A 24,145-nucleotide genomic window follows, 5' to 3' on the forward strand; every position below is an offset into this window, starting at 1 on the left:
AAGACGCTTAGCTCCCTTATTTCATGAATGAGGAACTGAGGAGAGGTTATGTGTCCAACATCACATAATTGATTAGTGGAGTTTAAAAGCCAAAATAAATTTAGAAGTGGGAAGTGATAATGCAGTTCTTGATCTAAAGTAGCATACAAGGGAAAGAGACTAGCATTTATTGAGTGAGTATTTGAACTTGGGTACATTCACCTAACATCTTGAAGTCTCAGCTTTCTCGACTGCAAAATCAGGATTCTAATAAGAGCAAACATTGATATGAAATTGACTGTGTGCTGGGAACTGTTCTAAGCACTTTATATGCTAGGTCATTTAATCCTTACCACATGGACATGACTCAGGTACTATTATTTTTTCCCTTTATTCAGATGTACAGAAAGCTATATATTTACCTGCAGTCACCCTGATGAAATATTCTGTTTTCTATTGCTGCATTACAAATCACCCCAAGCTTCATGTGTTAAGACAACATACATTTATTATCTCACAGTTTCGTGGGGTCGGGAGCCTAGGCAGCCCAGGCATAACTAGGTCCACTGCTCGAGGTCTCACAAGGCAGCAAGGAGGTGTTGACCAAGGTTAGGATCAGATCTGAGGCTTGAGGTCATATTCTAAGTGCACGTCATTCTTGGCAGCATCATCTCCCTGTAGCTATGGAACTCATGATGACTGAGTCTTCAAGGTCAGCAGAAGAATATCTTTTTCTTTGAAAGGTCTCCCACTCTGGATAATCTCCCTTCTGGATAAAAACTTAACGTCAAATGTTTAGGGGCCTTAATATATCTGCAAAACTCTGTTCATCTTTGCCATATGACAGGATGTAAACATGGGAGTAATGTCCCATCACCTATGCCATGTTTTGCTGAGGTTAAAAGCTGGTTACAGGTCTTCTCTACACTCATGGGGAGGTGATTATATAAACCTGAGCATCCCAAGGTGTATCACAGCACCATCTTAGAATTCCACCCACCATAAGCCAGGAAGACTTAGATTAAGCCCAGACTGGATCCAGGTCTAAGAGTCCATGCTCTCAGTCACAATGACCTTCTTTCTCCTTCTGAAGCAAGTAAACCCACTTTATAACCTTGCATGGTGTTCTAAGAAAGATAACACCCAGCAGATTCTTACTGGGTACTAGGCAATAATTAAATCTCTTCATACCTCCTCTTTTCAAAGTCTGCTTCAAGAAACCTTATAACCACCTGCAGTTTTGTATGTTCAGAAAGAAATTTCCAGTAGTCTATGATTATATAACTTATTGCAATTGGTTCATATTTTTTCTCAGGCAGAAATAACCCTGGGTTTTGGGATACGAGACCTGAGTTCTCAAGAAATAACCCTAGCTCTGCTTTTTTTGCCTTTGAAACAGATGAAGTGATTGAGAAGAAACAGTGAACATCGTCATCTTGTAGACAGGACAACATGGATCAGCCATTAACTGTGAACTCCCTGGTAGGTGGCACCAACTAATACTTTACACGTGGTTCGAAAACCCAGAAAGAAGAACAGAAACATGCCAGATGTGAAATGAGTCACGATTACTTCAAGAAGTTAAACACTTGCTGTTTTCATCCATCTGTGTGGTCCTCTCCTTTGAGGAAGTGACTAATAAAACCATCTTTGCTAGAATTAAAAATAATTCTTTTTTTTTCCATGAAAGTATGAAATTTTAATTCTCTGGTTTGGTTCCAGGAGTGTAGTTCTTTAGCACGACACCAGAGAGAATTTCAGAGATGACATTGTAACAGGTACTTCGACTGTTCTGTGCCTCCGTGTGTCACAGATGAAAAATTAGAGGTTTACCTTGTGTGGTAATAGCTAAGGAAACATTGTATGTTTAACACTGAGATGTGGCTTTGGGATCCTTGTGTAAATGTGCAAATACCTGAAACACTTGCCCTTTTCATCTTTTCTCCTTACAGCCAACATAGTACACACCTTCTTGAACTACATCTTAGGAGAAATAATGTGCTAGAGAGGAAATAACAGGGGCCTAGGGGTCCCATGGGTTTATTATGTGTCCCAGATCAGTCTCTGAATGTGAATATAGCGACATTATATAATCTCCATGGCCCAGTTCTGTACTTTGTGCCTTACGACTTTTGGAAATCAGTTTTAATGTTACGAGCCTATCACTGGGGCTTGATAAACAAAGGTTGCCATTACCATCCACCTTCTCCTGATGACGCTCCCAAACCCACTCACTAACCTTGTCGCCCTGGGGGCAGCAGTAGACTGAATACCCTCTACACACAAAGCTTAGCACCAGAACACAAATACGGGCCCAGTGCTTGCTCTGCAACAGGGTAGTGTTCTCTCTCTGTGGAAAAAGTCCTCCAAAGTTGCTCAGTTGCTTTTGTGAGTATGTTTGAGGAGCAGAAAGTTGTAGACACTTTTCATTTTCTGACACTGTATTGTCAAGACTGCCGCATTTCCACCTCCGCAGAAGGAGTCATTTTCCTGGAGTTCCTCGTGTGTTTTTCTAGAACGTTATGTGCAAATAATTAAAATTTTAGTGGACATGTCGATGTAAAAAATGAACACTAAGGCTTTGTCATCTGGAAAATTTTATTTACATCCAAGCAGTTCATATTCAAATGAAAAATTATAGATTGATGGAGAGTTTAGGCTCTTTCCCAGTTTATTTCTGAAATCAGTTTTAAACTTAAGTAGAGTAGCACCATTCCCATAGATGGAAAATAAATATTTTTTTCTTCAGGTAAAAAGATAGTCTAATTATAATCACATTGTTCCCTTTCTGTCTTCCTCCTTTATTTGATATATTTATTGGTTATCATTTGTGTTACAGGGAATATACTATATTCCAGAGCACAAAGATGAGTATAAAATGATTCCTTTCCTTCAAGGAGCTTATAAGGAGTCAAAAATACTTGTAAACAAATAATCATAACTCAGCATAGACTGCATAGTAAAAAAATGGAGAAGTTACTTTTGTGCATGCAGGAGGCTGAAGTCTGCCCTAATTTTCCTAGATTTTTTTTCTAATGTCACTGAAGCATTAATCTGTGGTCATATAACAGCATTCTTGGAACACAGTCAGGATTATTTGGTTACATGGGGTTTATGCCGTTTCCTCACTAGCAGAGCTGAGAAGCTGCTGCAGAGACTCTGTCCCACAGAGCCTAAGAGATGTGCTATAGGGCCTTTAACAGGAAAAAAAAATTGTTGACTTTTTCACCTTTCAGAAGTACTGACTTTTTATTGAATAATTATCCTGAATTTATATGTTCTGTGTTTTTCCGAATGTGTATGTGTTTTTATTAATAAAACACAAATGTATTAATATCACAGATCCTTTTTCAGTAATTATTATCATTATTTTCTTAGTCAGGGATGAATTAACAGTAGAATTATGTTGGGGGGGTTGAGGGGGAGTGGGACGGCAGGAAGGTGGTGTGTCCATATGCTGAAAAAGGCTTCTCTTAAGACTTATTGGTGAGGTTTTATTCACTTGGTAAAGATTTAAAGAGGCCCTGAAAGCTCATTAAACCAGGAAATATCAATAACCTCAGATATGCAGATGACACCACCCTTATGGCAGAAGGTGAAGAGGAACTAAAAAGCCTCTTGATGAAGGTGAAAGTGGAGAGTGAAAAAGTTGGCTTAAAGCTCAACATTCAGAAAACGAAGATCATGGTATCTGGTCCCATCACTTCATGGGAAATAGATGGGGAAACAGTGGAAACAGTGTCAGACTTTATTTTTCTGGGCTTTAAAATCACTGCAGATGGTGACTGCAGCCATGAAATTAAAAGACGCTTGCTCCTTGGAAGGAAAATTATGACCAACCTAGATAGCGTATTCAAAAGCAGAGACATTACTTTGCCAACAAAGGTCCATCTAGTCAGGGCTATGGTTTTTCCAGTGGTCATGTATGGATGTGAGAGTTGGACTGTGAAGAAAGCTGAGCACCGAAGAATTGATGCTTTTGAACTGTGGTGTTGGAGAAGACTCTTGAGAGTCCCTTGGACTGCAAGGAGATCCAACCAGTCCATTCTAAAGGAGATCAGCCCTGGGATTTCTTTGGAAGGACTGATGCTAAAGCTGAAACTCCAGTACTTTGGCCACCTCATGCGAAGAGTTGACTCATTGGAAAAGACTCTGATGCTGGGAGGGATTGAGGGCAAGAGGAGAAGGGGATGACAGAGGATAAGATGGCTGGATGGCATCACTGACTCGATGGATGTGAGTCTCAGTGAACTCCGGGAGTTGGTGATGGACAGGGAGGCCTGGTGTGCTGCGATTCATGGGGTCGCAAAGAGTCGGACACGACTGAGCGACTGATCTGATCTGATCTGATCTGATTTTGGAATAGAATTGAATACATACAGTAACTTCGGATCCAAAACATGTCTTGGAGACCCTTCGAGTATAATGATATGATGCCTACCCTGGCAGGAATCCATCTCTTGGCTTACTCCCATAAGGATATCAGATCAGATCAGATCAGTTGCTCAGTCGTGTCCAACTCTTTGCGAACCCATGGATGGCAGCAATGGTCAATGATATTTTACCTAAAATGACCTACACATACCCAGGAACTGCCACATAGCTGTAGCTGAAACCTGCAAGAGACCTTAGTCCAAAAGAGTGTATGTTTACCCTGCAGATATGTGCTTTTCTGGTGTGCAGACCACATGTTTAAGCAAAAAGACCTCTTTTATCATGTTATTAACTCATTAAAAAAAAAAAACTTTCCTTAGGTTCTGATGTCAGATATTTAGTACAAAAAATACATCTATAATTTCAGTCTGTTCATTTCTTCTTATAACCAGAGATTCAAATTTGGCTCTGCAGAAAAAGTTAGCTGCGATGCCCGACCACACGGATGTCTCCCTCACCCCAGAAGAACGAGTCCGTGCCCTGAGCAAGCTGGGCGGGAACATCACCATCAATGAAGATATCACTCCACGCCGCTACTTTAGATCCGGAGTAGAAATGGAGAGGATGGCATCTGTGTATTTGGAAGAAGGAAACCTGGAAAGTGCATTTGTGCTTTATAATAAATTTATAACGTAAGTATTTTATCTTGGAGATCTTTGAAATGAGAACATTGGGAGCAAATATTTACATGCTATTTTGATGAGACAGCTTCAATGCCAGGCATGTATTCATACTCAGATCAAATTTACAATTTCCAGAAGCAGGAGGGGGTCAGGTTTTTAAGTTACCAAGTCATGTACTCAAAGGTGTCCCAATATCGTCTCTGAGGCTTAGGGGTGGAAGATCAGAGATGAAGTGAGGTGCAGGGATGTATATCCATAGGCCAGCACTGTAACCTGAGTGCCCACTTCTTCCTCTTCACAAAATTTCTTGTTCCCTGTCATTCTCCCTTCACAAGAATGCAAGCCTTAGAGAGCAGACATCATATTGTGGCTCTATCTAGAGCATCTGAAACGTGCCATTAACGTTCTTGAAGTTCAATTTGATGGGTTGAAACAAGGGATAAATTGATGATCCTAGGAAGGAACTGATTGGGGGACAGAGTGTAGTAGTTGATTTAACATTGTAGTCAGTATTTCTTAAGGCAATTATTTAGCTGTGTAAGAGTTGGTGTGTATAATAGATCTTCCAATATACTGAAGTGGCAGCCTCAAAATAGTCGTGTAAAAATATACTTCACATTAGATAGAGATTTGTTAATAATGTGTCCTCATTTGAACTAAAAAATGAGATTTGGACTTTCTGTACCGATTTGCCATCTTACTGATGGTGAAGACCTCCTGTTACCAAAAGTGATCTGATCAGAGCCGAACCCCTTATTTTTGTTTCCACTGAAAGTCACTCATTGATTAATTGTATTAATTTACTTGGGGATTTAATCTGAGGCCATGCAAGAAGTTGAAAAGATTAACTGTTTTTTGAAATTTGCTTTTGGCTGCGATGGGTGTTTGGTGCTTTGTGCAGGCTTTCTGGAATTGTAGCCACTGGGGGCTACTCTCTAGCTGTGGTGCCGGGGGGCTTCTCTTGTTGTGGAGCACAGGCTGTAAGCACAGGGGCTTCAGTAGTTGCCACTCTCTGGCCATAAAGCCCTAGCTTAGAAATTGTGGCACACGGGCTTAGTTGCTCCTCGGCATGTGGGGTGTTCTCGGACCAGGGATCAAACCTGTGTCCTCGGTGTTGGCACGCAGATTCTTATCCACTGCACCACCAGGGAAGTCCAAGATCAACTGTTTTAAATGCTGCATCCGTGATTCTACCATGGGTGAAATTAAAGGCAATTAGTATGGTATGCAAAGTGGTCTCTTTCAGCCAATAAAAACACTAAGTAGTTAATTGAAACATGTCTGTGGTGAATCAATAATTAAACAATGTCAGAGGAAGGAAGAATGCGCTACTATGTTAATCAAAACTAGTATTTGCTTTAAGGACCATTCGTTGATTTAACAAATATTTATGGGCATTTATTATGATGAGATGGACACTATTCTACAGGCCGAGGATACATCAGTAAGAGGAAAAAAAGAAACAGAATTTCATGCCCTTGTGGAAGCAAAATCTTAACTTTACCTGGAAACAATGAACCTGGTTTGCTGTAAGGATTTCCCTTCATTTTTACTGTCCCTTGTTCCTGAAAAGGTGATGAAAAATAATTAACTATTAATTCAGTTCAGTTCAGTTGCTCAGTCGTGTCCGACACTTTGTGACCCCATGAACTGCAGCATGCCAGGCCTCTCTGTCCGTCACCAACTCTGAGAGTTCACTCAAACTCATGTCCATCGAGTTCATGATGCCATCCAGCCATATCATCCTCTGTCGTCCCCTTCTCCTCCTGCCCCCAGTCTCTTCCAGCATCAGGGTCTTTTCCAATGAGTCAACTCTTCACGTGACGTGGCCAAAGTACTGGAGTTTCAGCTTTAGCATCAGTCCTTCCAATGAACACCCAGGACTGATCTCCTTTAGGATGGACTGGTTGGATCTCCTTGCAGTCCAAGGGACTCTCAAGAATCTTCTCCAACACCACAGTTCAAAAGCATCAATTCTTCGGCACTCAGCTTTCTTCACAGTCCAACTCTCACGTCCATACATGACCAATGGAAAAACCATAGCCTTGACTAGACGGACCTTTGTTGGCAAAGTAATGTCTCTGCTTTTGAATATGCTATCTAGGTTGGTCATAACTTTCCTTCCAAGGAGTAAGTGTCTTTTAATTTCATGGCTGCAATCACCATCAGCAGTGATTTTGAAGCCCAAAAAAATAAAGTCTGACACTGTTTCCACTGTTCCCCCATCTATTTCCCATGAAGTGATGGGACCAGATGCCGTGATCTTCGTTTTCTGAATGTTGAGCTTTAAGCCAGCTTTTTCACTCTCCTCTTTCACTTTCATCAAGAGGCTTTTGATTTTCTCTTCACTTTCTGCCATAAGGGTGGTGTCATTTGCATATCTGAGGTTATTGATATTTCTCCCAGCAATCTTGGTTCCAGCTTGTGCTTCTTCCAGTCCAGCATTTCTCATGATGTACTCTGCATAGAAGTTAAATAAGCAGGGTGACAATATATAGCCTTGACGTACTCCTTTTCCTATTTGGAACCAGTCTGTTGTTCCATGTCCAGTTCTAACTGTTGCTTCCTGACCTGCATATAGGCTTCTCAAGAGGCAGGTCAGGTGGTCTGCTATTCCCATCTCTTTCAGGATCTTCCACAGTTGATTGTGACCCACACAGTCAAAGGCTTTGGCATAGTCAATAAAGCAGAAATAGATGTTTTTCTGGAACTGTCTTGCTTTTTCCATGATCCAGCAGATGTTGGCAATTTGATCTCTGGTTCCTCTGCCTTTTCTAAAACCAGCTTGAACATCTGGAAGTTCACAGTTCACATATTGCTGAAGCCTGGCTTGGAGAATTTTGAGCATTACTTTACTAGCGTGTGAGATTCCGTTAAGGATTCTGGCTGACATTTATCTGAGTTATGAATTTTCATGTACGAGTTTTTAATACACATATATATACCATGTTGGGCTTCCCTGGTGGCTCAACTGGTAAAGAATCCTCCTGCAATGTGGGAAACCTGGGTTCAATCCCTGGGTTGGGAAGATCCCCTGGAGAAGGGAACAGCTACCACTCCAGTATTCTGGCCTGGAGAATTCCATGGACTATTCCATGGGGTTACAAAGAGTTGGACACGACTGAGTGACTTTCACACCATGGCACTGCTGATTCATCAGGGGCCCTTTGAGTCTGTTTCTGTTGAAGGTGTTTTTATCCGTCTTTCCGGACTCTTACGTTTTCATGTGGTACTCAGCGTTGCCACCACTACACTCAAGTAGAATGGTGCTCTAGTGGGGTTACGTGCCCAAGACCTGAGAAAAACTAAAGTGATGTGATCTGTCGAGGAGCATCCTGACTTTACCCCTCTTAACCTCAGTGCTTAGTTTGCCGAGCTTAACTCCTCTGGAATGCCAAAATCATATTTATACCAACCTTTGATGGCGGATGGAAAGAATATAGATTAAATAAGAAGGAAAATGGCAACCCACTCCAGTATTCTTGCCTGGAAAAATCCCATGAAGGAAGAGCCTGGCAGACTACAGTCCATAGGGTCAGAAAGAGTTGGACAGGACTGAGCACACATAAATAATGTTATTAACCATGTCCTTTTGAAAAGGAGGTTCATCTTATATTAGAAACCATCACTGAGCTTTTTCTGTCCTATAACTCTAAGGATGTGTTTTCTCTTTCTCCAGTTTATTTGTAGAAAAGCTTCCCAACCATCGAGATTACCAGCAATGTGCAGTACCCGAAAAGCAAGATATTATGAAGGTACTGAGTGATCAACTCTCTCTGGAGGTTCAAGTTCCCCAAGTATCCATTATTGATTCATCCCTTTTCTTTCCTCCTCTGTCTAATCCTCTCGAGAGTTTCAGTGCAAAAAAAAAAAAAAATCATTCCATTAGCTATGATATTTTGATCTCTTCTTAGACCTTTAGTCATCATTACTGTGGGATGTCTACTTAAAATTTGGAGAAGAAAATAAAAAAATCAAGAATGCACTTGATCTTAAGATATGAAGAAGGAATTATTTTATGATTCCTCTCAGAGATTGAGAGAATAGTTGTCTGTTTCCCCATACTTATTTAAGACAATCATTTTGGCGGGTTTTGGTTATTCCATACAATTCTCAACTCAATACCTGTTTGAAAATCGGTGTTGATTATCAAGGCAGCCACAAAGTTCTAGTCATTTTCTTCTTATAGTACTCACCTCTTAGACAATGAAGACTTTAGTGAGTGACCTGAAATATTCCAAAGGAAAAGGAAGGCTATTGAAATGTATTTATTTAGCATCAATGTTTGCTACATATATAGTTTCAAATATCTTTAGCTGAGAATATATCCTCTCAGATAACATTTAAGCAGTGTTTTCCATTTATTTGTCTTAAGTAGTTTGGGTTGATTTTATATGATGGAGATAATGTACACAAAGTCGATCACAACATGAAATTTGAAATTACTCTCCAAAAGTATTTTACCACATAATGGGATAAAACTCTCTTAGCCAGTTATGTCGGGCTTCCCTTGTGGCTCAGTGGTCATGAATCCACCTGCAATGCAGGAGATGTGGATTGGATCCTTGGGTCAGGAAGATCCCCTGGAGAGGGAAATGGCAACCTACTCCAGTATTCTTGCCTGGGAAATCCCATGGACAGAGGAGCATGGTGGGCTACACTCCGTGGTGTCACAAAGAGTCAGACACCACTTGGCAACTAAACTACAACAACCAGTTATGTCAGGCCTGAGGGTGCCTGTAAGTAGAACACAAATGGTCATCTACATTGTTAATTTCTGTACACTGTCTGAGGGGTCATTCCTTATCCAGCCTTCGTGTAACATTTCCCTTCAGTTCTCTTGTTCATTTAATGTTAGAAAGTTCTGGATGGAAACCAAGGTGTTAGGCTGCAAAGATGACTCTTTTATTCTAACTTGGTGGTGGTGGTTTACTTGCTAAGTCATGTCCGACTCTTACAACCCCATGGACTGCAGCCTGCCAGGCTCCTCTGTCCATGGGATTTTATAGGCAAGAATACTGGAGTGGGTTGCCATTTCCTTCTCCAGGGGATCTTCCCGGTCCAGGGATTGAACTCGGGTCTCCTGCATTGCAGGCAGATAATTTACCGACTGAGCTATGAGGGAAGCCCACTCTAATTTAAGATTATTCTTATTTTCACTTATAGAGAAAAAAAGTTCTCCAAAAGCATATACATTTTCTGTTTGTGCTCATTGAATAATGGATCGATGGATGACGAAAGATTAAGAGCACAGAAATTTTAATGGAAGAGCTTAGCTAGAGTTAGGAGTTTGGGGTTTTAGTCATAAGGAGGCCACAAGTCAGTTGTATGACACTGACAAGCCTTTTGATGTCTCTGAGCCTTTGTTTCCTCATCTGTACTAAGGCTGGGGTGGGTACTTGAATGGTATTTTCATGCCATCAAGAATCACTGAGAAGTTGTTTGAGATACAGATCCCAATCCTTTCTCTGAATATGTTGATTCAGTAAATCTGGGGTTAGGCCTGGGAATCTGTATTTTTATAAAAGGTGCCTCAACTGCTTTTTACAGTCTGTTAAGCCTAGGGATCTCTACTTACCGTGTTCTCCAATGTCCCTTTTAACTATGATGCCATATAATTTACATACCATGGGATGTGCAGTTGCAAGTCCACTACCTGAAAATGAGGTACCTACCTATACAAAACGCTTACCTAACCAGTGGAGTCAATAAAGGTCTTACAAAGGGGATAATTTCTTCTCTTCTCTGCTGAAAAGTTGTATTTTGGAGCCCTAGAAAATACTGATTTTTCCACCTTCCTGTTTGGTTACTTGTGTCTTGATTTCTAATACACATACCAGTTGTTTTTCTTTCTCAGCTGATGATCTGAAAGACTATACTGAAAATTCTACTAATCAATGTGTATATATATATATTTTTAAAAGAAACTGAAGGAGATTGCATTCCCAAGGACAGATGAATTGAAAAAGGACCTTTTAAAGAAATATAACGTAGAATACCAAGAATATTTGCAAAGCAAAGTAAGTTCAATCGGTGCCTTTATTTCATGAATTGTTTTCTGTGCAAATATTTTTTTGAATTTTATTTTCATGAGTTTTTCAAACGTCATATGCATTTGAGTTGAAATTAAAGAAACAGTGATGGAGAACACATTAAAAAGTTGATGTTGATGTCCAGGTTAAGCACTTGCACCAAAGATGTGGTCATTTTTATTTCCCAACAAGATCTAATAAAGTGAAGCATTAGAAAACAGACTTTCTACAGTAATTTAACCAGAGTGTTCTTTCACTGTTTACCTGAGGCTGCCACAACATTGTCAGTTGGCTATACCCCAATACAAAATTAAAAGTTTAAAGTTGGGGGAAAAAAAGAATAAATTTAGAGCTCTTTGACCAACTCTTGCCAGCGTAATCTTGAACCAGATGGCTGCTCTTTAGCGATGAAAGGAGTCAGTAAGAGAGGTAGGGAGAATAGTATGTAGTTTCTGAGGTATCTAATTCGATTCTTAAATATTTTAATGTTATGTTATTATATTCTTAAATATTATAATTACTATAATAACATAGAATAATATCTAGCCGTATGAGTGAAATGTAATCATACCATCAAAGGATGATGACTTCTGGATTCTTACTAAATAGAGAGTGAAAAGAAAAATTATGTCTGAGATCAAAGGGCATTGAGTGATGAAACTGACCGATCGGTCTATAAGATATTCCAGTTCAGCACTTGAACTCTTAAGGTTTACAGCTTGTGTTTTGCTGTTTTGTTTGACTGTGTGTTTATGTGCTTTGAAAGTTTCACTATTACTGATTCTCAGTTCAGTCCAGTCTCGCCGCTGAACATGGTCACAGGCCTTGTGTACTTCCTTTGGTGTCGCTGGAAGTAGGTTTGAGTGAGCCGTGTGCACTGAGTAACAGAAGGAAGGTTGAAATCAGAAGATTCCCTCCAGGGTGGATAGTGATCATTTGATTTGAACTGTGAAAGATTGGGGCTTCCCAGGTGGCCCCTGGGAAGGGGTTACAGCGGTAAAGACCCTGCCTGACCTTGGTCAGGAAGATTCCCCTGGAGGAGGGCATGGCAACCTACTCCAGTATTCCTGCTTGGAAAATCCCTATGGACAGAGGGGCCTGATGGGCTGCAGTCCATAGAGTCGCAAAGAATCAGACACGACTGAAGTGACTTAGCAAGCACACACACTCGAAAGATTAAAGTAATTTTGGCGGCCCAGACAGGACAACAGGAAGGGGGAGCAAAGCCTGAGTTCCCCTCCCTACTCAGCGGTGTGAACGCTAGTCCCCTCTGCTCTCTGGGAGGAACAGCATCAGCAGTTGTAGTCTGCTGTTAGTGATACCAATTACTGCATAGTCCACAATAGGATCCCAAGTATATGACAGGTAGAAATATTTGGGGGGATAGCATGGTAGCCTTTATGTCTGGGAGATATAGACATAGCAATAAGCCTTTGGTGCAGGCAACACTCACGTCACCTGCAGTCTGTTAGAATGCAGATTCTCTGGCCCCACCCCAGACCCGCTGAATGCCAGTCTGCCCTGTAACAAGACCCAGGGGATTCGTGGACATAAAGTACTGCTTTAAACTGTGTCCCCCACCTCGCCCCTGCCTCCTGGTAGCTCCCAAAGTTTAGTTTTCAACAGAATTATTTGGGAAGCTTCTTAAAGATTAATTCTCTGACCTAATAAAGCCTAGATATTTTTGTTAAGGCTGGGGAGTTTGGGAATCATCATTTTTAACAAAGCTCCGATTAGTTTGTTCTGATAGAGATGATGACCCCATTCTGAGAACCACTTTTTAGGGATATCCCCTTCTCCATGAAGTCCCAGCACTGTGACTTCAAGAGTCAGATGCAAAAAGGTTCAAGGGTGTGGTACTATCCCCAAGAGCTTTCAATGATGATGGCAGCGTTCTCTCTGGTGCTGTCTGATATGGGAGCCACTAACCTGTGGTACTTAACACATGGCTAGTGAGACTGGGGGATTGATTTTCGGATTTCATTTCATTTTAATTAAATTTCAGTAGTCACATCTAGCTAGTAGCTACTATACTGGGCAGTGCAGTCTAGGGTAATATGACCATTCTGTGAAACAGTCTGATCAGCCAGGCTATGCAGACAGTCCTGACTTTGATTTTCTAGTATTTAAAAGCACAGGAGGATGGAGGGAACTTGATTATCCTGGCTCATCTCTGGTAAATTATGAGTGGATTCCAAACTGCTCCTGAAATCAGATTAAGGGGCTTTTGCCACTATGTTATATATTTCTCTGGTGGTCTCAGGAGTGTCTCTGTAGGCATGTGGGAGTATCTAGCTGTGTCTGCTGGAAGATTGAAAGCATCTGCTTTTTTGGCCTGGAAACTAACCTTTTCCTGTGGCAACCACATTTTCTAGAACAAATACAAAGCTGAAATCCTCAAAAAACTGGAGCATCAGAGGTTGATTGAGGCGGAAAGGAAGAGGATCGCCCAGATGCGCCAGCAGCAGCTGGAGTCAGAGCAGTTTTCGATTTTTGAAGATCAGCTCAAGAAGCAGGAATTAGCCCGGAGTCAGCTGCGAAGCCAGGAAACGCCGGCACTGTCAGAGCAGATCGATGGCAGCGCTTTGTCCTGCTTTTCCACACACCAGAACAGTTCCTTGCTGAACGTACTTGCAGATCAGTCTAGTAAAAGTGATGCAACCAGTTATGCTGGCCACTCACCTCCCGTCAACAGGGCCTTAAAGCCAGCTGCCAGTCTAAGTGCTGTTCAGAGTAAGTGACACATGCCCACAAGACATGCAATCACCTCTTTTTTGGTTTGTTTTTCATTTTTTTTTAATTTATTTATTTTTAATTGGAGGATAATTGCTTTACAGTATTGTGTTGGTTTCTGCCATACATCAATGAATCAGCCATCGGTATACATTTTGCCCCCTTCTTGAGCCCCGCTTCCCACCTCCCAGCCCATCCCACCCCTCTTGGTTGTCACAGAGCACCAAATTTGAGCTCTGTGGGTCATACAGCAAACTTCCACTGGCTGTCTAATTTTATATACAGTAATGTATATGTTTCAGTGCCACTGTCTCAATCTGTCCCATCCTCTCCTTCCCCTCACTGTGTCCACAAGTCTGTTTGCTATGGAACCGTATTTCTGTTGCATCTGGGCAGGGTCTACTCATTGTATCATGAGCCGTGGTAGTTCCCCTGTATGATGTGGTGTGAATGACTGTGTCATCTGCGTTTTGCTATATGTAACCTTAACGTTCAGGAAATGTGATTTGCCCCTTGATAGAGCAGAGACTCAGAGAAGGCAATGGCAGCCCACTCCAGCACCCTTGCCTGGAAAATCCCATGGGTGGACGAGCCTGGAAGGCTGCAGTCCATGGGGTCACGAAGAGTCAGACACGACTGAACGACTTCACTTTCACTTTTCACTTTCATGCCTTGGAGAAGGAAATGGCAACCCACTCCAGTGTTCTCGCCTGGAGAATCCCAGGGACGGGGGAGCCTGGTGGGCTGCCGTCTATGGGGTCGCACAGAGTTGGACGCGACTGAAGCGACTTAGCAGCAGCAGCAGCAGCAGAGCAGAGACTGCATAATAAACAAGATTATATTTGATCATGGTACAGATATTTTAGAAGAGAAAAATTATGAGCGTTTTTTTCATTCGTGTATTTTAATCAAGAAACATAAATCCTAAAAGGTAAACACTTAACACTGGAGAAGAAAGAAGATGCTGGCAAACTTGTTTGTCCAGAACTTTGCTCAGTCATTAAATGTAAATATTTAGCATTTCCGTGGCCCAGGAGGATCCGCACACATGGGTGGTTAACCTCCCAATGGATTATGTGTCTCTGCCAAGAATTAGTGCTGCTTGGGACTGTTACATCAGTGCTGGCAGGTTTCCAGAACCAAGTGGGAAAATTTCCCAGCAAACGCTGTCAGATGGAGTTTGTATTTCTTTTTATTTGGAAAGACTTATGATAAGCAGTCATGCTATAAATTACTTTACTGCCAGCTATTTCTGAAAACATGGTGCTATTACTTAATGATGACCAACTTCCATAAGATATAAGCAACACGTGGCAAACACGAAAAAAGAATATCCTAAGGCTTACAGAATACGAGATGTGTCGTCTGCAGCCTCTTTGCTTTGTGCCAAGTGAAAACAGCACACACGCATGTGAACAGTTGATCCAAGACCCCAAGATGTACAAGCGCTTGTACCTTTTTCCCACTTACATATAAATAATCTGTATGCAAAGGGTAATTCTACCTTCCCTCTGGTCACTGTTCACTTTTATAAGTTTTAAAATAAAATGCAGAAGGGGAGCACCAGATCATTTCATTTTTAGAATTTATATTTACCTGTAGTCACTTGAGGGAGGGGATGTAAGGTTTGTTTTTTTAGCTTTTTCTCCCTTTTCTGTTTCTTAGATTTAGTGGTTGAAGGACTGAGATGCGTCGTTTTATCAAGAGATCTTTGCCACAGATTTCTGCTGCTGGCAGAATCCAATACAGTGAGAGGAATAGAAACCTGTGGAATACTCTGTGGGAAGCTGGTATGGACTGTGTTCATGTCTTCTCTGCACAGGATACTGTCAGGAAAACTGGCTTTCTCGTGATGAGTTGAGCAGAACAGAAACATCCTCAGTGTCATTATGAAATCACCTGTATATAGACTAACGTGATAAAAATACTGTCATTAATGGAATTATCCTTCTAGAAAATAGATTGCAAAATCTCGGGAGGCTATAAAGTTTGTTGTAAAGAACTAATCACACTGTAAATTAAGTGTTTAGAAAAAGGGGGGTTTTCAGATTTCCAGAACTGTCTAGTTTTCTAAATCAGATTTCCCTTGTAATTGTTAGTTTTGCATGCATTCCTATAATTAACTCAACTTGCTTGTATCTGTGGCAGTGATAATCTTGCCACCCTTTTTCAGATATGTGATGAATAAAGCTAGGGTGGTGTTGTTTTCTTTAAAGCAATAGCTTCAGCAAACCGGAATCACATAGCACCGGTCATGTTTAAGTATGGAAGATTTTATCAGAAATAAGTGATGAAAGACCACGTCAAACTAGAAGGAGATAAAAGAGAGAAGATGCGTATATTTTTCTGCTTCAAGAAAAATATACTGTCTTTGGGGTATCAGTTTATATTTCTGAATTCAGGCACATTTTCATTCCTAAACATTTACTTGAGGACTGTTATTTAATGGTATGTTTCATTCCCTGGTGGCTTAGAGGGCAAAGCGTCCACCTGCAATGCGGGAGACCCGGGTTCAGTCCCTGAGTCAGGAAGATCCCCTGGAGAAGAAAATGGCAACCCACTCCAGTACTCTTGCCTGGAAAATCCCATGGACGGAGCAGCCTGTGAGGCTGCAGTCCATGGGGTTGCCAAGAGTCGGCACGACTGAGCGACTTCACTTTCACTTTCATTCAACACATATTCTCCTACTGTATTCCAGTGTTGCGTTATCGAGGTTTCCTCAAAGGAAGCAGAGAAGATAAGCACAGAATAACCTGTCATTTCCTCCCCACAGCCCACCTTCTTTGCCCTGCAGGGGGACAGTATGATATGGATTTGTCTTCCCCAAGACCATATGTTGTACTTAGTTTGATTGATTCATTCATTTTTCCTTCATCCCTTCATCAAACAAATAGTCACAGGCCCTGCCCTAGATGTTGGCATTCAGAAGCCTGCAATAGCCACAGTCTTGCCACGTGATACCTATATGATGCTTGTAAAGAACCAGACAGATGATTAGTTATAAATGGAGCTGGGTGCTCTCAGTGGAAGTGTAGGGTATCCTGGGAAGGTGTATGGGAGGGGGTCAAGAAGGGCTTCCCTTGGGACTTCCCTGGTGGTCCAGTGGCTAAGACTCTGCACTCCCAATGCAGGGGGCCTGGGTTCGATCCCTGGACAAGGAGCTAGATCCCACATGCAGCAACTAAGACCCAGTGAAGCCAAATTAAAATAAATAAGTGATTTTTAAAATTAAAAAAAAAAGAAGGGCTTCCCTTGAAAGGTAATGTTTACATTACATATGTTTAGAATACATAAAGTTAGCCATGAAAGGAGGGGCTGGGGTGGAGGGAAGTGTTATAATCAAGGCCAAAGGAATAGTGCCCAGTTTGCAGAGGCATCCTGAGAGCAGAGACAGGGTCGTGCTGTCGGAGGGATAGCTCCTCACTGCACAAACATCTCTTATCTGAGGATCCTATCACTACAACCCTCTTCCTTTCAACTCTTTATCTTTTACCTAAGGGGATAAAGGAGGGAAAGGGGGTCACAGAGGAAGAGATGTTTGGATGGCATCACCGACTCAGTGGACATGAGTTTGAGCAAACTGTGAGAGATAGTGAAGGATAGGAAGGCCTGGCGTGCCACAGTCCATGGGGTCGCAAAGAGTCAGACGTAATTTAATGACTGAACAGCAACAAAGGGATAAAAGATTTTTTTCTTTCCCCTTTATCTAATTGCCTGTCCAAAACAGTGTCTTAATTATGGAAAATCCTCGTGAATCCCTACCCCCAATAGTAGAAGAAAGTCGTGAGTCTTCAGATGAAATTAAATAATAAGAAAGACCATCAACCTTCACAAACCATTAGAAATTGTCCTTCAGTAAAACCCCAGAATTCTTTAATGACCATCTCCCCTTCCAGAGAAACCTGCTGCTATTTTATTCTGATTTTTCTATGGCAGTTCTAATGAAGCATTTTACTTACTATCTAAACTCCCAGGGATCAGCCCAAGATACGGATTCCTATTTATGATACATTTTTCTGTTGTGAAAATGGGTTTCAAGCGCCAAACAGTTGACTCTCAAAGTTTTTGGTAAATGATCCGTTTTCAAGTCTGGGCCTTTGTTTTTGAATTGTGATGTGGGTGGGAAGAGGATGATGTAAGTGGTGGGTACTTTCTAGTCTTATTAAAACATTACACTTCCTACTCAGGCTTTTTTTTTTTCCTCTCAGGTGTTTATTATTCTCTATGCTCTTTGTTTTTCAGACACATAATGAATTTACTATTACCCACTTAATAGTGCCCAAGCAGTCCGCGGGACCAGACTATTGTGACGTGGAGAATGTAGAAGAATTATTCAGTGTTCAGGATCAACATGATCTCCTCACTCTGGGGTGGATCCATGTATGTTCGACCTTTTGGGTTTTAGGTTGTTGCTGGTTTGTGTGTGTGTGTGCATGTGTGTGTGTGTGTAAGGCTTTTTTCCTCCTAGAGGAATTTCAGCTTAATCGAAATAATTTATTATTTTTAATTTTTCCAAGTGTAATAAATGCCATCATATTAAAGCATTTTCTTCAATGTGAGGCAATGTCTAAATCTGTCAAATCTGGATTTGGAGAGGGCTATTATAAATATCCTTTTTTTACTACCATTCCAAGTTAAAAGAAGAACTTTTGGAAGTCAGGTTGGCTTGTCTTAATGATTTTATGTAGTCTAATGGAGGCCTAGGCAGATTTTTATCTGTCTAATGTGATTAGACAATTATTAATATTCCTTTTCCATTGGCTGTGGGTCTAAAGTAGATTAAGAAATTTTTCTGAAAATGTTTCTTTTAAACAATGTTTGTACTTGTTAAATAGGGACCATACACTCCATTGTATAAATACCTCCCCTACAGGCCACGGATACTTGTGCCGTTGTGTATGTAGCCACGGAATGGGACCAAAAATTTGTGTTCCAGCATTTACCAAGCCACCGTAGAAGCGGGACAGGGCTTATAAATCAAAAGACATGAGTTTAAATATCAGCTCTGCTAAGAATTCACTGTAGGAATGTTGGCAAGTGATTTAAGCAATCTCAGCATCAGCTTTTCTTCCATAAAATAGGGACATAATAATGGACTTCATATGTCAGTGAATTTCTCAACATATTTTCTTCTAGGGACCCAGAATATTGAAGCAATTGTTATTGGTGATGACATGGTACTTTTGCTATCCAGGTTTTCCCTATTTGGTAAACATTTTTCCATCCAGTCTCACACTGGGCCTGGGGTAGGAACAAGTCATCTCACCAAAGACTGAGAAAGAACCACCTTTTATTTTGCTTGCTTTATAGAGAAGTATTTAATAACAATGTTAAAATAACAATAACGGCAATAAGAGCAGTCATAACAGCTAATGATTTTGACAGCTTTCTGTGTACTGGGCACTGTTCTATGAATTTTACATTGGTTGTCTCATTTAATTTTCATAGTAATCCCATGAAGAAAATTATTATTATTGTTATTTTACAACTGATGACATACGTTTGAGGATGTTAAAGAATTTTTGCAGTGTCATACAACTAGTAAGTGAGGAATCCGGGACCCCGCATGAATACAGCCTTGGATTCATGATTTAAGTGGTCACATTCCTTTTCGAAAGTGGTTGGAGTTTATTGTGAATTTAAAAATCATTATGAATGCATGCATTTTTCATGGTCAAATATAGACTTCTGATTTGCCTCTCATAAACACTTCCGTATATAGCCAAAACCTAGAAGATAGTTCTTTTAATTTATAATCTCCCCTTTCCTCTCATCATGCAAGATGGGCGCCAAACATCTTCAACAGCTCTGAGAATTCCTTTCTCTTATTTTAGGGGGCGGAGATCCATGAAAGGACACCAGCATAGTGGGATATATTTAGCAAGAATTTTCCTTCTGTGTCCACAGTTTCACATCTTAAGTATCTTGCAGTTGAGGTTCTGTTCCTTGCAGGCAAGTTACTTAAAGGAAGCTCAGGATCTTTATACATAAAACTGAGATATTAATAATAAGTATCTCCCAGATGAGTTGCAATGATTAAATGAGGGTCTATTTAAAGCCTCTGGCAAATCTCCAATTTTATCTTTCCCAGTAAGCAGAAAGTATATAAACACTCCCAAGAGTCTCTTTTCAGAGTTAGTTATTCCATAGATGTGTGAAGGGAAGGATTATGTCAGTAAGACATTTTTCAAAACCCTTATTTGATTCATGGTGGTAAAAAATATAAAGCAAATAGCTAGAGTTTTTTCTTGGAATAGGCTCTGGTTTTGGCTAAGACTTATCTGTTGCTTGTTCAATAAGATTGTCCTCTTTTCTTTTTATAGACACATCCAACCCAAACTGCATTCTTATCCAGTGTTGATCTCCACACTCACTGTTCCTATCAGCTCATGTTGCCAGAGGCCATTGCCATCGTCTGTTCACCAAAGCATAAAGAGTGAGTGTAACTCAAGAGGGTTTAAGTAAGGTTTCACCCGGGGCTGCTGGGTTCAGGCGTGCCCACACACCAGGCTGAAGCCCTTGGATAAGCAGGTACACCATGCCCTTAGGGAAAAGAGGTTGGTTCCTGCTGGCTTCCAAATATGTGCAGCTCTGCGGTCTTTTGCTTCTTAAGATCTTTTCCATGGTAGAATTACCATGGAATTCTTTCTTTAGTTAATGTGACCTTGAAGTGGATAAACCAGATGTTGTTTCAGTTTGCCATTTGGGATCTTAGTTCTGTTGTATGATTTCTTTTGTGAGAAGATGTCCAGCTCAGGGAATTCCCTGGTGGTCCAGTGGTTAGAACTCCACACGTCCATTCGTGGGGGCATGAGTTCGATCCCTGGTCAGGGAACTAAGATCCTCTTCCCACACAATGTGGCCAATAAAAAAAGAAAGAAGGAAAATTTCCAGATTTAGCTTAATTATCTCCAAAATCTTAAGTCTTGGGGACAATGATTATTGCAGCACAGTTATGAGCAGAGGAATCTGCCATTGGAATCCCAGCTTGATTAGCAACCACTGTGAGCCTCAGTCTTATCAGATCCCTGATACCTGCCCATCACAGATTAATGTGAAGGTGAACCTAGATGATCATTTATGTAAAGGGCTTAGCATGGTGCCTGGAACTATAGCCAGCACTCAATACATATTTGCTGTGACTGTATAAGTATGAGTTATACCATAGAAATACTGCAGATTCAGTTCCAGACCACCACGATGAAGCAACTAACACAAGTCACATGAATGTTTTGGTTTCCCAGTGCACATAAAACTTTGGTTCACACTGTCGTCTATTAAGTGTGCAATAGCTTGGAGAAGGCAATGGCACCCCACTCCAGTACTCTTGCCTGGAGAATCCCATGGACGGAGGAGCCTGGTAGACTGCAGTCCATGGGGTCGCGAAGGGTCAGACACGACTGAGTGACTTCCCTTTCACTTTTCACTTTCACGCATTGGAGAAGGAAATGGCAACCCACTCCAGTGTTCTTGCCTGGAGAATCCCAGGTACGGCGGAGCCTGGTGGGCTACCGTCTGGTTGCACAGAGCCGGACACGACTGAAGTGACTTAGCAGCAGCAGCAGACTTAGCAGCAGCAGCAGCAGCATTATGTCTAAAAAACTGTACATACCTTAAATTTAAAAAAACCATATTACTCAGAAATGCTATCATCTGAGTCTTCACCAAGTCAGAAAAGTAACAGCAAAGATCACTGATCATGCTTTTCCATAACAAATACAATAATGAAAATATTTGAAGTATTGTGAGAATTACCAAAATGTGACAGAGAGATTTGAAGTGAGCAGATGCTGTTGGGAAATGGCTCCAGTAGACTTGCTTAATGAAAAGTTGCCACAATCCTTCAATTTGTAAAAAAACGCACTATCATTAAAGGGCTGTGAGTGAAGTGCAGTAAAATGAGTATGCCGGTCATTTTATGTATGACGGCATACATGATAGATAGAGGATAGAAATATCCGTCACTTGTAATTTCTTCCCATGGGGTCTTGGCTTTTCCTCTGAGGTCTCCCACTGCCCCGTTACCATCCTTCAGGCACTCGGCATTAGCACTGGTCTCTCCAGTCTTCCTCTAGGCCGCCAGCACAATACTGATTTTTTTTAAAAAACTGTAAAGTTTATAGTTTGTAGTTTCTTTCTCCATTCCATTTGAGGAATATGTATGCATGTGCCATTCAAATAAAACATCTGCAAAGCCCAGATGATCCTTAATTTTTGTACCTTTTTTCTCTAAAATTTAGCACCGGGATCTTCAGGCTCACTGACGCTGGCATGCTTGAGGTTTCCGCTTGTAAAAAGAAGGGCTTTCATCCACACACCAAGGACCCCAGGTTGTTCAGTGTGAGTAGATAGACAATGCTGATTATTTTCTGTACACAGTATTTACTTTTCACCCCTTCCTTTTTTTGAAAATTGAAATATAGCTGATATAATATGTTAGTTTCAGTTGTACAATATAGTAACATTTTCATCCCTTATGAAATGATCAGCACGGTAAGTCTAATACCATCTGTCCCCATACTAAGTTATTACAATATTATTGACCATATTCCTTATGCTGTATATGACACCCCTATGGCTTAAAAAGATGTGGTGTTGTATATGTACACACACACACACACACGCACACACACGCACACACGCACACAGTGAAATATTATTCAGTCATAAAAAAATACAGTCAATCTTGTCGTTTGCAACAATATGGATGATCTATAGGGTATTATGCTAAGTGAAATAAATCATACAGAGAAAGACAAATACCATATGGTTTCACTTATATGTGGAATCTGAAAAGCAGAAACAAAACAGTAATAGATATAGAGAACAAATGGGTGGTTGACAGAGGGGAGGGGGTTTGCAGGGTGAAACAGATGAAGATTAAGAGGTAGAAATCTCCAGTTATAAAACAAATAAGCCTCTGTTTTTTAAGAGGGAAATAGTAGCAGTATGATATAGGATAAAACCCTTTATTGCTTAGTTTAGAGTTTTCTTATCTCAAAAACTTAATCAAAATCTTTGTATTTCCTTCTGATGTCTTGTCGTTATTATTTTATTTACAAAGGAAAGAGTATTTCTGTAGCATGATTACATATAAAGTTTCCTTCCCATCACTGTATATATGTGTGTCTATATATATTTAAGCAATTATAGTTTTCTCTGGAGTCCCCAAAAGCAAGCAGTTATTAAAGAAAATGAGATTAAATGTGTCTTGAATTATTACTGCTTGATACAACCATATTAGTTTTTTATAACAGTTCAATGAAAACTATAATCCTGTTTTTTGATGAGCTTTGTATAACTCTGAATATATCTTTTTCTGTTTGCTTGGCTTTGCCCTGTCTGAGACATCAGAGAAACATGATTTTGAAGTTAGGATTTATTTAACATGAAAGCTACTTGGCACCTTCTGTGACTATTTTCTTGCTGTTGAAAATGAGTATATATGGTTATGTTTGTTCTGAGTGGAAATATTTTTCAAAATTAGGAACATTTTTAGATCAGGAAATTCATACTCCTCCTCTAGAGAGAATCATGTTAAACATTATGAGCTAAAGCCAGTATTTCTTTCCTAGGTATGCAGACATGTATTGGTGAAAGACATAAAGATAATCGTGCTGGATCTGAGGTGATACGTTCTGAAGATTAGCGCCCTCCGCGCCAGACACTTACTCATGGACACGTGGTTGCCGGATTTTCTTAAGATGTTTCCAGAAATGACTGATATTTTATATTTATACATTTTAGATCAGAGAGTTTGATATTTATTACTTTTGCACATTTTGACGCTTTATTTTTGGGTTGCTTTGTCTTAAGAGGTTACAGTGGATTTGTCAGTATCCATTAGTGTGCCTGAATACTATGACCACATAATAAATTGTGCTGCAAACAACATGTCTGGTTTTAAGCTTATTTTTTGGGTGTATAGTTGATGTACAGTATTATATAAGCTTCAGGTGTACAAGATAGTGATTCATAGTTTTTAAAAGTTATCCTGTCTGGTATTTTGAGAGACCTCTGCATGAGTTTTCAGAGCTTCACATGTTTCACTATTTTTTTTTTTTCCCTGTAAAATGCAGTTCCAAACAAGAAATTCTGAGTACCAGGTGATCTCTAGGACAGGCCATCTGTTTCTGCAACTTTTCCCTGTGGGTGGTCAAGAAGAGTGTGAGAAGAAGTTCAGTGGCAGACAGTTGAGTGCATCCTGTGATTTTCAGTGTCAGGGAGTCCTGGCTCAGAGTCTGCAGTCAATCTTAGTGTAGGAGACCAGAGCCTGAGCTACTATCCAGGGGTCAGGTGTCGGAGGGCCTGAGATAACCTGTGATTCATGAACCTGATTTAGAG

At 40.6% G+C, this 24,145-nt stretch overlaps 1 protein-coding gene across 5 annotated transcripts in view; it reads left to right on the forward strand.

The window, feature by feature from the left end:
• STAMBPL1 (STAM binding protein like 1) overlaps nt 1-23,695 on the forward strand; it is a 53,125-nt gene extending 29,430 nt beyond the window's left edge. For 4 of the 5 annotated variants that reach the window (XM_005225366.4, NM_001076129.1, XM_005225368.5 and 1 more), the window contains exons 2-11: nt 1,379-1,461; nt 4,828-5,045; nt 8,716-8,791; nt 10,961-11,056; nt 13,444-13,801; nt 15,467-15,591; nt 18,044-18,181; nt 20,125-20,237; nt 22,042-22,141; nt 23,377-23,695. In XM_005225366.4, coding sequence (XP_005225423.1) covers nt 1,432-1,461; nt 4,828-5,045; nt 8,716-8,791; nt 10,961-11,056; nt 13,444-13,801; nt 15,467-15,591; nt 18,044-18,181; nt 20,125-20,237; nt 22,042-22,141; nt 23,377-23,433 — 1,311 coding nt within the window. In that variant the 5' untranslated portion in view covers nt 1,379-1,431 and the 3' untranslated portion in view covers nt 23,434-23,695. Of the gene's footprint in view, nt 1-1,377; nt 1,462-4,805; nt 5,046-8,715; nt 8,792-10,960; nt 11,057-13,443; nt 13,802-15,466; nt 15,592-18,043; nt 18,182-20,124; nt 20,238-22,041; nt 22,142-23,376 lie in introns of those variants that run through there. The other variant, XM_010819757.4, reaches the window with a different exon arrangement.
• Nucleotides 23,696-24,145: the final 450 nt, after the last annotated feature.

Source organism: Bos taurus, chromosome 26 (genome assembly GCF_002263795.3).
Source record: "Bos taurus isolate L1 Dominette 01449 registration number 42190680 breed Hereford chromosome 26, ARS-UCD2.0, whole genome shotgun sequence".
Classification (NCBI taxonomy): Eukaryota; Metazoa; Chordata; class Mammalia; order Artiodactyla; family Bovidae; genus Bos; species Bos taurus.